Below are 16,911 nucleotides of genomic sequence, written 5' to 3' on the forward strand. Positions count from 1 at the left end.
CCAAGCGTGATCCATTCTTTTCTGATACATATTTATATTATATATAGTATATACATACTAGCATGTATCGGCTCGCTACGCTCACCCCAACAAACGTCGTCACCACAGACGCACAGGCTTGTTCAAACTGAGGATAATGACCTGACTGAACTTGAGTTGCTGTATTGTCATGATTTACACCAATCATAATACAAACATTTATTTTGTATAAATGTATTTGTAATATTGCTGATATTATTTATTTGTAATATTAGTGATATTATTTATTTCTAATTTATTTGCAATAAAAAAAGGTCCAAGTGGTGTAAAGCTCGAAATGATCAAGGGTCAAAGCTGTCTAATCGGTCTGAAGGGTGTAAGGGGTCTAAATAGTGTTGAGGTTGAAGGGGTCGAAGGTACTTAAAGGGTGTAAAGGTTTACAGGGTATAAAAGATTGGAAGGGTAAAGGGATCTAAAGGTGTCTAAAGTATTGAAAGGGTCCAGGTAAAAGTGGTCTAAAGGGTCTTATGCGTCTTCAGGGACTTTTGGGTCTTCTGGGTCTTTAAGGGTCTTCAGTGTATTTTGGGTCTTTGATACCTTTGGGATACTTTGGGTATTTTGGGTCTTTGGGGTATTTTGGGTCTTTAAGGGCCTTTTGGGACTTTTGGCTATTTTGGATCTTTGGGGTCTTCTGGGTCTTTTTTTTTTTTTTCGATACAGATGTGAGGCTCGTGTAAGAACTAACATATTGTCATGAATTTTTTTGAGTAGGGCGTATATAGATCCAGGTAGATCTGCGTAGGTATTATGCTCTGGCTGTTGGGATAGGGAATCTTCACCTGTAATAAGTTTGTTTAGGCGGTTTGTCGGATTAAGTGTCTATCTGTGATCATAAAAGGATGATCGTGTGATAGGTAGAGTTGGGATTATGCCAGTTCCCCTGTGTCAGACCTGGTTATCATTCCATTTCTCCTGTATGGCAATGCACTCATATACATTAGTTAGGCCCAATAGCGCACCACACTAATTAAATCCCCCCTCCACCACAATAACTTACGGAAGAACAGACCGGAAGCGGCCGCGCATTATTACACCATGGCAAGCAAACATCGCGCAGGCAGGCAATGGCCACGCCCAGAAGGACTCGTGATTGACAGGGGGGAGGGGCGAATAAAGAAGCAGGTCGCCATTTGGCAGAGTAGGGAAGGACGTGTGATTGGTCAGGGGAGGGGCAGAAAGCTTCCCCGTGATTGGTGGAAGGAGCGACACACTGATTGGCCACCGACCGATGACGTGACACCAAAGGTATGAAGCACTCGGCCAATCAGAGAGGTGGGCGCGAAAGACGTGCAAGAAGTGATGCACTGGTTGGAGGGGAAGAGAGCTGACGTCACGTGACGGCCAGTAAAATGACTCGCTGGCCGACATTTCCCTCTTCTCGTTTTTGGATTCTTCCTGCCCAGACATCTTACTTTTTCTTTATTTTTACTCCCGCCAGGGAGTAGTGCATTCGATCGTGTCTGTGTGTGCGTGTGAGTGTTTGCGTGTTTGTGAACAAGATATCTGGAAAAGTTCTGAACGGATTTGGATGAAAGTTGGTGGGATGATTGCCCTAGGGATAAGGAAGAATTGATTAGTTTTTGGTGAAGCTCAGGATATTATTCCGGATCCAGGAATTTTTTGAAGGATTGTTTACCATTGGAAGATAGGGCTCATTTTTTTTTAACATTATCTTTTATATATTCTATATTTAACATTGTGATATGAAAATAGTTTTCATATTTGTTGTAAATGTAGTTTAAATTCGTGGTTATGCGTTAGAGCGGTGTATTTTGTTAGCAGCGTCGTCTTCAAGGTTCTTTTTTTTTCTTTCTAATAAAGACATATTCTGTCATTTTAAAACCACCAAAGTGTGTATTAGGTTTCCCTGTTTCATAAAATGTATTGTTTGAAACGTATTGCTTAGGTTTTGAGATTGGCACATATTGATCATTAAAGGTTAAAGGGTTGCCCCCCATAGTTAGTCCACGAGCAACACGCAGGCCACCTGTAGTATTAGTTATGTCATAGTATGTGTAAGTATAGGCCATTTCCCCTAGTAATATCTGCGTTGTGTAAAGACATGAGTTTCGGTCCCCTTCATTTTGCGTCCACCCTCCAAGTTCCACCTCTATGGGCATAATTGATCCCGCGCCCCATTTGGCTGCCCACAGCATTTGTTACGCTTTGGCTGCCAGCAGCATTTGTTACGCTTTGGCTGCCAGCAGCATTCGCTGCCCTTTGTTCGCTCACTAGTCGAGTAACACGAGGTAGGCCTGAGAAGGAGGAGGAGCGCGGGGTCGGGGTGGGGCGGCGTCAAGGCAGTGCGTCAGAGGCGATGACAGTAAGGGCCACCAGCCAACCAGGGCTCTAACGGCATGGCGTGACAGGGCGTGGTAAGGCGCGTCTGGGAAGTGCTAGAAGGTTCGCGGGGCGTGCCTATAAAAGTCACTGGACAGTGGAATTATGAGGAGGGCTCACCAGCGGCACAAAGCCCTTGAAAGGTCTGACTCGCAGAGGACGGCAGGACGGATTTGCACGAGAGGACTCGCAAGGGGAGAGCGCACGCGAGAGGCCTTTGAAGAACTTGATGCGCATCGCTCGCGTTGGAGGCATTGCACTATATCGAGTATAACGTACGCGCAGGAGGAAAGGCAGCCAGACGTGCCGGTGGCGAATAGCGCTTACCTCAGCCATGCGAGTGAACGCGGCAATAGCCACCAGTGATAACCGCCAGAGCCCAGTCCCTACCGTTTGCCCCGTATTAACCCTTGTGCGCCAAACGACACGCGGAGAGCTCCTGCCCCTCTACTTACCATCTGCACGGGACGAGCCGGAGGCTGGAGGGAGCTGCACGAGAGCCATCCCTGGACGTGGAGAACATCATCCCGCAGCTAGAAGCCCCGTGTGAGTGTGTCTGTGTGTGAGACGGGCCCGTTTGTCCTGGGTAGTAAGTTAAGACTGTATAAGGCTGCACTGTGTCCCCTTTTTCTGGAATCCTATTCCTTTCTTCCCAATTCGATCGCCTTTGTGATTTATCCATTGGCTAAGCGTGGTACGAACGAGATCGCTAGAACCGGGGTCACCAACTACATGGCACGGATCGTGTGTATGCACCGCTTGGCGTCTCAACATGCGTGATTCATGCGGGGCTTATTTCCTCGTTTCTGGGCAGCGCAAGTAATTAGGTAATAGTGATTCTAGTCCTACGACCCTATTTCGCGCTGTCCGGGAAGGACGTCATAGGTCCCGGGTCCCGTCGCCCAGTCAAAGACAAGGGGACTAATCCCCCCTTGGTAAGAGGAGAAGGCCGGCGGCAAGATCCGCAACAGTATAATGCTTTAAAAGTTTTTTTTTTTTTTTTTTTTTCTAACCTCAGAACAGATATCAACATTTACCTCAGCGAATGTCAATCGCGGTGTCAGTATTTGATGAACTTATAAAGGCTTAGGTGAGTTATAAGTGTGACAAGCATGTGCACGGGATTCTTCCCAGAAGAATGAGTGGTCGCATTAGCTTGTACGACTTAAAATGAGCGAGTTTTGTTTTCACGTTTGGGCCAGTTTTACATGTTGTATCCCTCAGGAATGAAACGAACGTTTTTCTGGCTTACAATTTTATTTGAAGTCACACATGTCTCAAAATACACTCACTTATGTATAATTGTATGCTGAATCCGAAAATGTAAGTGAAATTGCCTTGTTTTTTTTAAACATTATCTTCTATATATTCTAAATATATATCTGTGCAGTGTCTGTCTTGTGTTGTCTTGTCTTGTGTTGTCACTGAACAACTCCCTCAAACTTTTGTGAAATCGTACTATTCCAACTTGACCCACGGCGGGAGTATGCGCTCTACTGAGTGGCGTTCTAGTTATTTTTATTTTTAGGCTTTCGCTCTTATTTAATTTTCTTGATTTGCAAAAATATAATATTGAAACCATCAAAGTGGCTGTTAAAAATATGATGCCATTCACCTGCAGCGCTCCGAGGTCTTGTCATATATTGATGCCAACACGCACACAAACGTAATGCCAACATGCACACAAACGTGATGCCAATGCGTACACAACACAAACATGATGCCAACACACATACACAACACAAACCTGATGCCAACATGCACACCACAAAAACGTGATGCCAACACGCACACAAACGTGATGCCAATGCGCACACCACACAAACATGATTCCAACACACACACAAACATGATGCCAACACGCACACCACACAAACGTGATGCCAACACGCACACCACACAAACGTGATGACAACGCACAGACAACACAAACATGATTCCAACACACACACAAACGTGATGCCAACACGCACACCACGCAAACGTGATGCCAACACGCACACAACACAAACATGATGCCAACACGCACACAAACGTGATGCCAACACACACAAATGTGATGCCAACATGCACACCACACAAACGTGATGCCAACATGCACACCACACAAACGTGATGCCAACACGCACACCACACAAACATGATGCCAACATGCACACCACACAAACTTGATGCCAACATGCATGCAAATGTGATGCCAACATGCACACATACGTGATGCCAACACACACACAAACGTGATGCCAACACGCACACAAACGTGATGCCAACACGCACATAAACGTGACGCCAACACGCACACAAACGTGATGCCAACACGCACACAAACGTGATGCCAACACGCACACAAACGTGATGCCAACACGCACACAAATATGACACCAACACGCACAGAAACGTGACGCCAACACGCACACCAACGTGATGCCAACACCCACACAAATGTGATGCCAACACACACACAAACGTGATGCCAACACGCACACCACAAAAACATGATGCCGACATGCGCACTACACAAACCTGATGCCAACACGCACAGAAACATGATGCCAACACGCACACAAACGTGATGCCAACATGCACACCACACAAACGTGATGCCAACATGCACGCAAATGTGATGCCAACATGCACACATACGCGATGCCAACACACACACACAAACGTGATGCCAACACGCCCACAAACGTGATGCAAACACGCACACCACACAAACATGATGCCAACATGCACACCACACAAACTTAATGCCAACATGCATGCAGATGTCATGCCAACATGCACACATACGTGATGCCAACACACACACAAGCGTGATGCCAACACGCACACAAACGTGAAGCCAACACGCACACCACACAAACATGATGCCAACACGCACACCACACAAACATGATGCCAACATGCACACCACACAAACTTGATGCCAACATGCACGCAAATGTGATGCCAACATGCACACATACGTGATGCCAACACACACACAAACGTGATGCCAACACGCACACAAACGTGATGCCAACATGCACACAAACGTGATGCCAACACGCACACAAACGTGATGCCAACATGCACACAAACGTGATGCCAACACGCACACAAACGTGATGCCAACACACACACACAAACGTGATGACAACACGCACACAAACGTGATGTCAACACACACAAACATGATGCCAACATGCACACCACACAAACGTAATGCCAACACGCACACAAACGTGATGCCAACACACACACAAACGTGATGCCAACATGCACACAACACAAATGTGATGCCAACACACACACAAACGTGATGCCAGCACGCACACCACACAAACGTGATGCCAACACGCACACCACACAAACGTGATGCCAACACGCACATCACATACACTAGATGTCAACACACACACCACACACACTTGATGCCAACACGCTCCTTCACCCAACACTCCTTCACCCTACCCTCTTTATATTGACCTCCTTCACCCACCCTCTTTCTTTTCACCTCCTTCACCCATCCTCCTTCTTTTTACCTCCTTCACACAACCCCTTTATTTTCACCTCCTTCACCCTACCCTCCTTCTTTTGACCTCCTTCACCCATCCACTTTCTTTTGACCTCCTTCACCCACCCTCTTTCTTTTGACCTCCTTCACCCACCCTCTTTCTTTTGACCTCCTTCACCCACCCTCTTTCTTTTCACCTCCTTCACCCACCCTCTTTCTTTTCACCTCCTTCACCCGACCCTCCTTATTTTCACCTCCTTCACCCTACCCTCTTTCTTTTGACATCCTTCACCCATCCTCTTTTTTTTCACCTCCTTCACCCACCCTCTTTCTTTTGACCTCCTTTACCCACCCTCTTTCTTTTCACCTCCTTCACCCATCCTCTTTCTTTTGACCTCCTTTACCCACCCTCTTTCTTTTCACCTCCTTCACCCATCCTCTTTCTTTTCACCTCCTTCACCCACCCTCTTTCTTTTCACCTCATTCACCCACCCTCTTTCTTTTGACCTCCTTCACCCACCCTCTTTCTTTTCACCTCCTTCACCCACCCTCTTTATTTTGACCTCCTTTACCCACCCTCTTTCTTTTCACCTCCTTCACCCATCCTCTTTCTTTTGACCTCCGTCACCCACCCTCTTTCTTTTGACCTCCTTCACCCACCCTCTTTCTTTTCAGCTCCTTCACCCATCCTCTTTCTTTTCATCTCCTTTACCCACCCTCTTTCTTTTCACCTCCTTCACCCACCCTCTTTCTTTTCACCTCCTTCACCCACCCTCTTTCTTTTCACCTCCTTCACCCACCCTCTTTCTTTTCACCTCCTTTACCCACCCTCTTTATTTTCACCTCCTTCACCCACCCTCTTTCTTTCGACCTGCTTCACCCACCCTCTTTCTTTTCACCTCCTTTACCCACCCTCTTTCTTTTGACCTCCTTTACCCACCCTCTTTCTTATCACCTCCTTCACCCACCCTCTTTATTTTCACCTCCTTCACCCACCCTCTTTCTTTTCACCTCCTTTACCCACCCTCTTTATTTTCACCTCCTTTACCCACCCTCTTTCTTTTCACCTCCTTCACCCACCCTCTTTCTTTTCACCTCCTTCACCCACCCTCTTTCTTTTTACCTCCTTCACCCACCCTCTTTCTTTTGACCTCCTTCACCCACCCTCTTTCTTTTGACCTGCTTCACCCACCCTCTTTCTTTTGACCTGCTTCACCCACCCTCTTTCTTTTCACCTCCTTCACCCACCCTCTTTCTTTTCACCTTCACCCACCCTCTTTCTTTTGACCTCCTTCACCCACCCTCTTCCTTTTCACCTCCTTCACCCACCCTCTTTCTTTTCACCTCCTTCACCCACCCTCTTTCTTTTCACCTCCTTCACCCACCCTCTTTCTTTTGACCTCCTTCACCCACCCTCTTTCTTTTCACCTCCTTCACCCACCCTCTTTCTTTTCACCTCCTTCACCCACCCTCTTTCTTTTCACCTCCTTTACCCACCCTCTTTATTTTCACCTCCTTCACCCACCCTCTTTCTTTTGACCTGCTTCACCCACCCTCTTTCTTTTGACCTGCTTCACCCACCCTCTTTCTTTTCACCTCCTTTACCCACCCTCTTTCTTATCACCTCCTTCACCCACCCTCTTTATTTTCACCTCCTTCACCCACCCTCTTTCTTTTCACCTCCTTCACCCACCCTCTTTCTTTTGACCTCCTTTACCCACCCTCTTTCTTATCACCTCCTTCACCCACCCTCTTTCTTTTCACCTCCTTTACCCATCCTCTTTCTTTTCACCTCCTTCACCCACCCTCTTTCTTTTGACCTGCTTCACCCACCCTCTTTCTTTTGACCTACTTCACCCACCCTCTTTCTTTTCACCTCCTTTACCCACCCTCTTTCTTTTCACCTCCTTCACCCACCCTCTTTCTTTTCACCTCCTTCACCCACCCTCTTTCTTTTCACCTTCACCCACCCTCTTTCTTTTCCCTCCTTCACCCACCCTCTTTCTTTTTACCTCCTTCACCCACCCTCTTTCTTTTGACCTTCTTCACCCATCCTCTTTCTTTTGACCTCCTTCACCCACCCTCTTTCTTTTGACCTGCTTCACCCACCCTCTTTCTTTTGACCTGCTTCACCCACCCTCTTTGTTTTCACCTCCTTTACCCACCCTCTTTCTTTTCACCTCCTTCACCCACCCTCTTTCTTTTCACCTTCACCCACCCTCTTTCTTTTGACCTCCTTCACCCACCCTCTTCCTTTTGACCTCCTTCACCCACCCTCTTCCTTTTCACCTCCTTCACCCACCCTCTTTCTTTTCACCTCCTTCACCCACCCTCTTTCTTTTGACCTCCTTCACCCACCCTCTTCTTGTTCACCTCCTTCACCCACCCTCTTTCTTTTCACCTCCTTCACCCACCCTCTTTCTTTTCACCTCCTTCACCCACCCTCTTTATTTTGACCTCCTTCACCCACCCTCTTTCTTTTCACCTCCTTCACCCACCCTCTTCCTTTTCACCTCCTTCACCCCAAACCCCTTTTTACCCACATCCCTTTCCTTGCACCTCCTTCTCCCTACTAGCCCCTTTCCTTGATCCTTTCACAATCTTACCAATGATCCCCTTCCCAACGTTCTACGTTTATGCTCCCAAAAGGTGGATGCCCGGCTCGCATGAGTGACCAGGCAAGCACAGGGTGGGGGAGGTTCTGAGGGCCATGAGGGCGTGAGGAGGGAATTGTCTCGAGGCCTGGGTTGGGCCACATTATCCACGTCATGTCGCGGGTAGGGGTAGCCCATGTAGCGGGTAGCTCGAGTACGAGGCGCACGGGGGCTCCGAGCTAGAGAACGAAGCGTGTACCGAGGGAGTCGGTGACATGTTGGGATGTGCACCGTGATGTGCGCTCTGCCCGGAAAGGTCGTCACCATCACTTAGGGTTAGGGGGGCATCCAGACTCGGGCATCCAGACTCGGGCATCGAGACTCGGGCATCCAGACTCGGGCATCGAGACTGGGGCATCCAGACTCGGGCATCCAGACTCGGGCATCCAGACTCGGGCATCGAGACTCGGGCTCGCCAGGTCGCGGAATGCAGCGCATCGTCCCCCAGAGGCATCGGCGGGACCCCACCTCGCTCGGTACCTTGGTGCTCGCCCTCGTCGTCCTCCCTGCCCTGTGCTCACCTCCGGCCTCCTTCGCCGCCATGGATTGCGAGCCCATCCGCATCCCCATGTGCCGGAGCATGTTGTGGAACATGACGCGGATGCCCAACCACCTGCACCACAGCACGCAGGAGAACGCCATCCTGTCCATCGAGCAGTTCCAGGAGCTCCTGGCCATGCGCTGCAGCCCCGTGCTCGCGTTCTTCCTGTGCGCTCTGTACGCACCGATCTGCACCATCAGCTTCCAGCAGGAACCCGTGAAGCCGTGCCGGGCGCTGTGCGAGGCGGCGCGGGCTTCGTGCGAGCCGGTCATGCGACGCTACGACTACCGATGGCCGGAGAGCATGGCGTGCGAGGAGCTGCCCGTGTACGAGAGAGGAGTGTGCATCTCACCTGAAGCCATCGTCACACACATGCCCGACGGTTCGTCCCAGGTTGTTGTTCTTTTGATATCTTGATTCTCTCTCGATAAGAAAGATCCACTTGTTTACATTCGACTCGACATGAGTGTGAACCTCGTTATTCGATATAACTCGGAATATAATTGTAAAACCCGTTAATACAAGATGTCCTCGACGCAGGTAATTAAGGAATTCCCGAATGCGACATCAATCTCGCAACCTCCTTACTTAGGTAGCCTTCGTTAGGTAGCCTTAGGTAGCCTTACATGGGTAGCCTTACTTAGGTAGCCTTCGTTAATAGGTAGCCTTAGATAGCCTTACATGGGTAGCCTTACTTAGGTAGCCTTCGTTAGGTAGCCTTACATGGGTAGCCTTACTTAGGTAGCCTTGGTTAGGTAGCCTTACCAAGATAACCTTGGTTAGGAAGCCTTACCTAGACAACCTTGGTTAGGAAGCCTTACCAAGATAACCTTGGTTAGGAAGCCTTACCTAGACAACCTTGGTTAGGAAACCTTACCCAGATAAGCTTGGTTAGGACGCCTTACCTAGATAAGCTTGGTTAGGAAGCCTTACTTAGATAACCTTGGTTAGGAAGCCTTACTTAGATAACCTTGGTTAGGAAGCCTTACTTAGATAACCTTGGTTAGGTAGCCTTACCGAGATAACCTTGGTGAGGTAGCCTTACCGAGAAAATCTTGGTTAGGAAGCCTTACCTAGATAACCTTGGTTAGGAAGCCTAACCGAGAAAAGCTTGGTTCGGTAGCCTTACTTAGATAACCTTGGTTAGGAAGCCTTACCTAGATAACCTTGGTTAGGAAGCCTTACCTAGATAACCTTGGTTAGGAAGCCTTACCTAGATAACCTTGGTTAGGAAGCCTTACTTAGATAACCTTGGTTAGGAAGCCTTACCTAGATAACCTTGGTTAGGAAGCCTTACCTAGATAACCTTGGTTAGGAAGCCTTACCTAGATAACCTTGGTTAGGAAGCCTTACCTAGATAACCTTGGTTAGGAAGCCTAACCGAGAAAAGCTTGGTTCGGTAGCCTTACTTAGATAACCTTGGTTAGGAAGCCTTACCTAGATAACCTTGGTTAGGAAGCCTTACCAAGATAACCTTGGTTAGGAAGCCTTACCTAGACAACCTTGGTTAGGAAGCCTTACCAAGATAACCTTGGTTAGGAAGCCTTACCTAGACAACCTTGGTTAGGAAGCCTTACCTAGATAACCTTGGTTAGGAAGCCTTACCTAGATAACCTTGGTTAGGAAGCCTTACCTAGATAACCTTGGTTAGGAAGCCTTACCTAGATAACCTTGGTTAGGAAGCCTTACCTAGATAACCTTGGTTAGGAAGCCTAACCGAGAAAAGCTTGGTTCGGTAGCCTTACTTAGATAACCTTGGTTAGGAAGCCTTACCTAGATAACCTTGGTTAGGAAGCCTTACCTAGATAACCTTGGTTAGGTAGCCTTGCTTAGATAACCTTGGTTAGGTAGCCTTACCTAGATAACCTTGGTTAGGAAGCTTTACCGAGATAACCTTGGTTAGGAAGCTTTACCTAGATAACCTTGGTTAGGAAGCCTTACTTAGATAACCTTGGTTAGGTAGCCTTACCTAGATAACCTTGGTTAGGAAGCCTTACTTAGATAACCTTGGTTAGGTAGCCTTAATTATATAACCTTGGTTAGGTAGCCTTACTTAGATAACCTTGGTTAGGTTGCCGTACCTAGATAACCTTGGTTAGCCTTACTTAGATAACCTTGGTTAGGTAGCCTTACTTAGGTAGCCTTGGTTAGGTAGCCTTACTTAGGTAGCCTTGGTTAGGTAGCCTTACTTAGGTAGCCTTGGTTAGGTAGCCTTACTTAGGTAGCCTTGCTTAGATAACCTTGGTTAGGAAGCCTTACACAGGTAGCCTTGGTTAGGTAGCGTTGGTTAGGTAGCCTTGGTTAGGTAGCCTTGGTAAGGTAGCCGTGGTTAGGTAGCCTTGGTTCGGTAGCCTTGGTTCGGTAGCCTTACTTAGGTAGCCTTGGTTCGGTAGCCTTACTTGGGTAGCCTTGGTTAGATAGCCTTATTTAGGTAACCTTGGTAGCCTTACCTAGGTAGCCTTTCGAGGTAGCCTTATTTAGTTAGCCTTGGTTAGGCAGCCTTGGCTAGGTAGCCTTACTTAGGTAGCCTTACTTAGGTAGCCTTGGTTCGGTAGCCTTACTTGGGTAGCCTTGGTTAGATAGCCTTATTTAGGTAACCTTGGTAGCCTTACCTAGATAGCCTTTCGAGGTAGCCTTACTTAGTTAGCCTTGGTTAGGCAGCCTTGGCTAGGTAGCCTTACTTCGGTAGGCTTTATTTTTTTTTTTTTTGTATACTGAATCGAGGCTCGTGAAAGAGCTGACATTTATTTCACAAACAAATCAACCAGACAAACAAAATATATAAAAAGAGGGAGCGGAAGACAAGAGAAGGGAAGCACACAAACACTTGAGGGCACACAACATTTAAGAGCAGGGAGATGTGTGGGAGGGAGAGGGCTTGGGGGGAGGGGAGTGGCAGAAGTATAAAACACAAGGACACCAAGGACTTCCAGGACAGAAGTTGGTATTTCAAAAAAGTGGAATTGGGGTGAAATTAGCGGGGGTAGAAAAGATCAAGGTTTTGGATGGGGGAAGATAAGAGATGGTGGTGAACAGCTGTTTTAAAGACCTGGAGGGTGGAGTGGGATTGAAGAGAGTGAGGGAGTTTGTTCCAGAGGCGTGAGAAAAGAGGAATGAAGGAGTGAAGGTGAGCAGAGAGTCTTGATTTTGGCAGTTTAACCATAAGAGGGTTGCAGGCAGATCTTGTGCGACCTGTAGGAATATTTTGGGGACAGAGCCCAGAGAGAGCTGGGGGGGGGGGGGGCAAGGCCAGAGAGGAGTCGGTAGAAGACGGAAAGACCACCAACCTGCCTGCGGTGAGTGAGTGAGAGGCCCTTGGAGTTAGCTTCATCGCGGGAGATTCCAATGATTCTGAATACTTTGGTTTCAACAGCGTGAAGACGAGCTAGGTGTGAGGCAGGTGCACCAGCCCAGAGGGGAGAGCAGTATTCCATTGAGCTGCGGATGAAGATAGCCTTACTTAGGTAGCCTTACTTAGGTAGCCTTACTTAGGTAGCCTTGGTTAGGTAGCCTTACAAAGGTAGCCTTGGTTATCTAGCCTTACTTAGGTAGCCTTACTTAGGTAGCCTTACCTAGGTAGCCTTGGTTAGCTAGCCTTCATTAGATAGCCATACTTAGGTGGCCTTGGTTAGGTAGCCTTACCAAGGTAGCCTTGGTTAGCTAGCCTTACTTAGGTAGCTTTAGCTAGGTAGCCTTGGTTAGCTAGCCTTCATTAGATAGCCTTACTTCGGTAGCCTTGGTTAGGTAGCCTTACTTAGATAACCTTGGTTAGGAAGCCTTACACAGGTAGCCATGGTTAGGAAGCCTTGGTTAGGTAGCCTTAGGTAGCCTTACTTAGGCAGCCTTACTTAGGTAGCCTTAGTTAGGTAGCCTTGGTTAGGTAGCCTTACTTAGGTAGGCTTGGTTACATAGCCTTACTTATGTAGCCTTACTTAGGTAGCCTTGGTTAGCTAGTCTTGGTTAGATAGCCTTACTTAGGTAGCGTTGGTTAGGTAGCCTTACTTATGTAGCCTTACTTCGGTAGCAATACTTAGGTAGCCTTGGTTAGGTATCCTTACATAGGTAACATTACTTAGGTATCCTTGGTTTGTTTACCTTAGTTAGGTAACCTTACTTAGGTAGCGTTGGTTAGGTAGCCTTACTTATGTAGCCTTACTTTGGTAGCAATACTTAGGTAGCCTTGGTTAGGTATCCTTACATAGTTAACATTACTTAGGTATCCTTGGTTTGTTTACCTTAGTTAGGTAACCTTACTTAGGTAGCCTTGGTTAGGTAGCCTTGTTTAGCTAGCCTTACTTAGGTAGCCTTGGTTAGCTTGCCTTACTTTGGTGGCCTTGGTTAGTATTTAGCGAGACATAAACCAATAAGTGGGTTCAACACAAGTGCCACGAGACAATGCCAAGGCTATCTAATTAGGCTATCTCAGTAGGCTATCTAATCCAAGGCTATCTAAGTAGGCTATCTAATCCAAGGCTATCTAATCTAAGGCTATCTAAGTTGGCTATCTAATCCAAGGCTGTCTAATCTTAGGCTATCTAAGTAGGCTATTTAATTTAAGGCTATCTAAGTAGGCTATCTAATCCAAGGCTATCTATGGAGGCTATCTAATCCAAGGCTATCTAAGTAGGCTATATAATCCAAGGCTATCTAAGTAGGCTATCTGATCCAAGGCTATCTAAGTAGGCTATATAATCCAAGGCTATCTAAGTAGGCAATCTAAGTAGGCTATCTAAGTAGGCAATCTAAGTTGGCTATCTGATCCAAGGCTATCTAAGTAGGCTATATAATCCAAGGCTATCTAAGTAGGCAATCTAAGTAGGCTATCTAAGTAGGCTATCTAAGGAGGCTATCTAATCCAAGGCTATCTAAGTAGGCAATCTAAGTAGGCTATCTAGGTAGGCTATCTAAGGAGGCTATCTAATCCAAGGCTATCCAAGGCTATCTAAGTCGGCTATCTAAGTAGGCTATTTAAGGAGGCTATCTAATCCAAGTCTATCTAAGTAGGCTATCTAAGTAGGCTATATAATCCAAGGCTATCTAAGTAGGCAATCTAAGTAGGCTATCTAAGTAGGCTATCTAAGTAGGCTATCTAAGGAGGCTATCTAATCCAAGGCTATCCAAGGCTATCTAAGTAGGCTATCTAAGTAGGCTATCTAAGTAGGCTATCTAAGTAGGCTATCTAATCCAAGGCTATCTAAGTCGGCTATCTAATCCAAGGCTATCTAAGTGGGCTATGTAATCCAAGGTTATCTAAGTAGGCTATCTAAGTAGGCTATCTAATCCAAGGCTATCTAAGTAGGCTATCTAAGTAGGCTATCTAATCCAAGGCTATCGAAGTAGGCTATCTAAGTAGGCTATCTAATCCAAGGCTATCTAAGTAGGCTATCTAATCCAAGGCTATCTAAGTCGGCTATCTAATCCAAGGCTATCTAAGTGGGCTATGTAATCCAAGGTTATCTAAGTAGGCTATCTAAGTAGGCTATCTAATCCAAAGCTATCTAATCAAAGGCCATCTAAGTAGGCTATCTAATCCATGGCTATCTAATCTACTGGAAGCCAGTGCCCTATTCCCATGAAGGTTAGGGTGAGATACATTATCAGTAACATAGATTAAAGTAGTTACACCACTTCAATTGTCATAGTACCAAAATCAGATGGGCAAGTTCTTGTTTGTGGTGATTATAAAGTAACTGTAAACAAGGTGTTCCGAGGTAACCCACCCAATGCTTTGCCAAATAAGGAAGATCTATTCACCACTCTGACAGGAGGCCAGATCTTTTCAAAGTTAGTTGGAAAAACAATGGCGACATGTAACTGTAGCTAGATGTTGAGTCAAGGTCATATTTGATAGTAAATACATACAAGCATCGATTTCAGTTTAATACATTGCTTTCTGTCCCTGGAATTTTTGAAAGGGGTAACTTATTATTAGGTTTACTCTCCATGAAATGGAGTTAGGTTTACTCTCATGGATGAAATAGAGAGTAACCTATTATTATTCCCAAAGTTTTTCTTATTATTCTTCCACCCTATTTTGCATCTCCGAAAACTTTAAAATTAAGATTCTCAGCAACCGCAGGTCGGATTGACAGGAAATTTTCGTCAAATGATCGGATAGGCATGTTTAATTTTTTAATGCTAATTATGACGTCGTAGGGCATGTGGTATGGGCGCCATCTTGGAAAACACCTTTAACTTTGCCCCTCTATATCTCCGAAATGGCTCAATGGAAAAATTTGCGTAATGGCTCATTCTAAAGAACTGCAATGGGACCAAAAAACATGTTTATTTAGTATATTAAAAATGCTAATGTTAAGAGGTTAGAATTCGTCAAACACATCTTTGCTCTCACGAAAATGATATTTTTTCCCCCAGATCCTTAGTTAAAAAAACTCAGAATTCAAAAAATTTCGAAGTCATACATCACATGGTTTGGCTGCCATATTGTTTTTCTTGAAAAACACGAAAACCGCTTCTTCTCCGCAATGGCTGAATAGATCCAGCCCAAACTTGGCAAGCATAATCGCATACCCATGACGAACAAAAAGTTCAGCGATCATGACGTCATGCGTCAGTTGGTTTCGGAGTTATGACGTTTTTAAACATAAACTAAAAATGCTATCTCCTCCATTATTTGTGAAGATATCGAGTGGAAACTTTACACAAATGTTCCCCATGGGGGGAAGTTTAAGTAATACTTGAGAAGTTTTGATAAGTCACATGGTTTGGCCACAATAAGTAATTGAAGGGGAAATCCTAAAAAGCCTCTAACTCTTGAACCACTGCATTGATAGACTTGAATTTTTAATGCATTGTAGATCTCATCAAGTGGAACAAGTGTGTACAATTTCAACATGATTGGTTGTACGGTCTCGAAGCTGGAAGTCTTTGTTGTTGAAAGAAGAAGAAATGCAACATATTTTCTTACCAGGCCATGTGACTCAATGTGCTACTGCCATTTTAATGACTTATTTCTTTAAAAGCCATTTTCTCTCCAATAATTGGACCGATTGAGAGCAAATTTTCACCACAGGAGGGACTCGGTCTGTAGAATATTTCAATGGTAATTATGACGTCACAGGTCACGTGGTTCAGCCGCCATATTGTTTTGAGTGAAAAGCCTGAAAATATCACTAAAATCCCATTTTCTCCAAAACGCCTGGACAGATCGAGGCCAAACTTTGCAAGCAGAAACGGATACCCATGACGAACAAAAAAGTCAGCGAGCATGATGTCATGCGACACATGGTTTCGGAGTTATGACGTTTTTAAACATAAACTAAAAATGCTATCTCCTCCATTATTTGTGAAGATATCGAGTGGAAACTTTACACAAATGTTCCCCATGGGGGGAAGTTTAAGTAATACTTGAGAAGTTTTGATAAGTCGCATGGTTTGGCCACAATAAGTAATTGAAGGGGAAATCCTAAAAAGCCTCTAACTCTTGAACCACTGCATTGATAGACTTGAATTTTTAATGCATTGTAGATCTCATCAAGTGGAACAAGTGTGTACAATTTCAACATGATTGGTTGTACGGTCTCGAAGCTGGAAGTCTTTGTTGTTGAAAGAAGAAGAAATGCAACATATTTTCTTACCAGGCCATGTGACTCAATGTGCTACTGCCATTTTAATGACTTATTTCTTTAAAAGCCATTTTCTCTCCAATAATTGGACCGATTGAGAGCAAATTTTCACCACAGGAGGGACTCGGTCTGTAGAATATTTCAATGGTAATTATGACGTCACAGGTCACGTGGTTCAGCCGCCATATTGTTTTGAGTGAAAAGCCTGAAAATATCACTAAAATCCCATTTTCTCCAAAACGCCTGGACAGA

At 45.7% G+C, this 16,911-nt stretch overlaps 1 protein-coding gene across 1 annotated transcript in view; it reads left to right on the top strand.

Moving 5' to 3' along the window:
- The first annotated feature begins 8,663 nt into the window (after window positions 1-8,663).
- Window positions 8,664-16,911, top strand: part of FRZB (frizzled related protein) — a 44,515-nt gene continuing 36,267 nt past the window's right edge. The window contains exon 1 of the mRNA XM_068123739.2: window positions 8,664-9,455. Within this exon, the coding sequence (XP_067979840.1) occupies window positions 8,960-9,455 (496 nt within the window). The 5' untranslated portion in view covers window positions 8,664-8,959. The remainder of the gene's footprint in view (window positions 9,456-16,911) is intronic.

This window comes from Myxine glutinosa, chromosome 7, assembly GCF_964187855.1.
Source record: "Myxine glutinosa chromosome 7, kmMyxGlut1.1, whole genome shotgun sequence".
Classification (NCBI taxonomy): Eukaryota; Metazoa; Chordata; class Myxini; order Myxiniformes; family Myxinidae; genus Myxine; species Myxine glutinosa.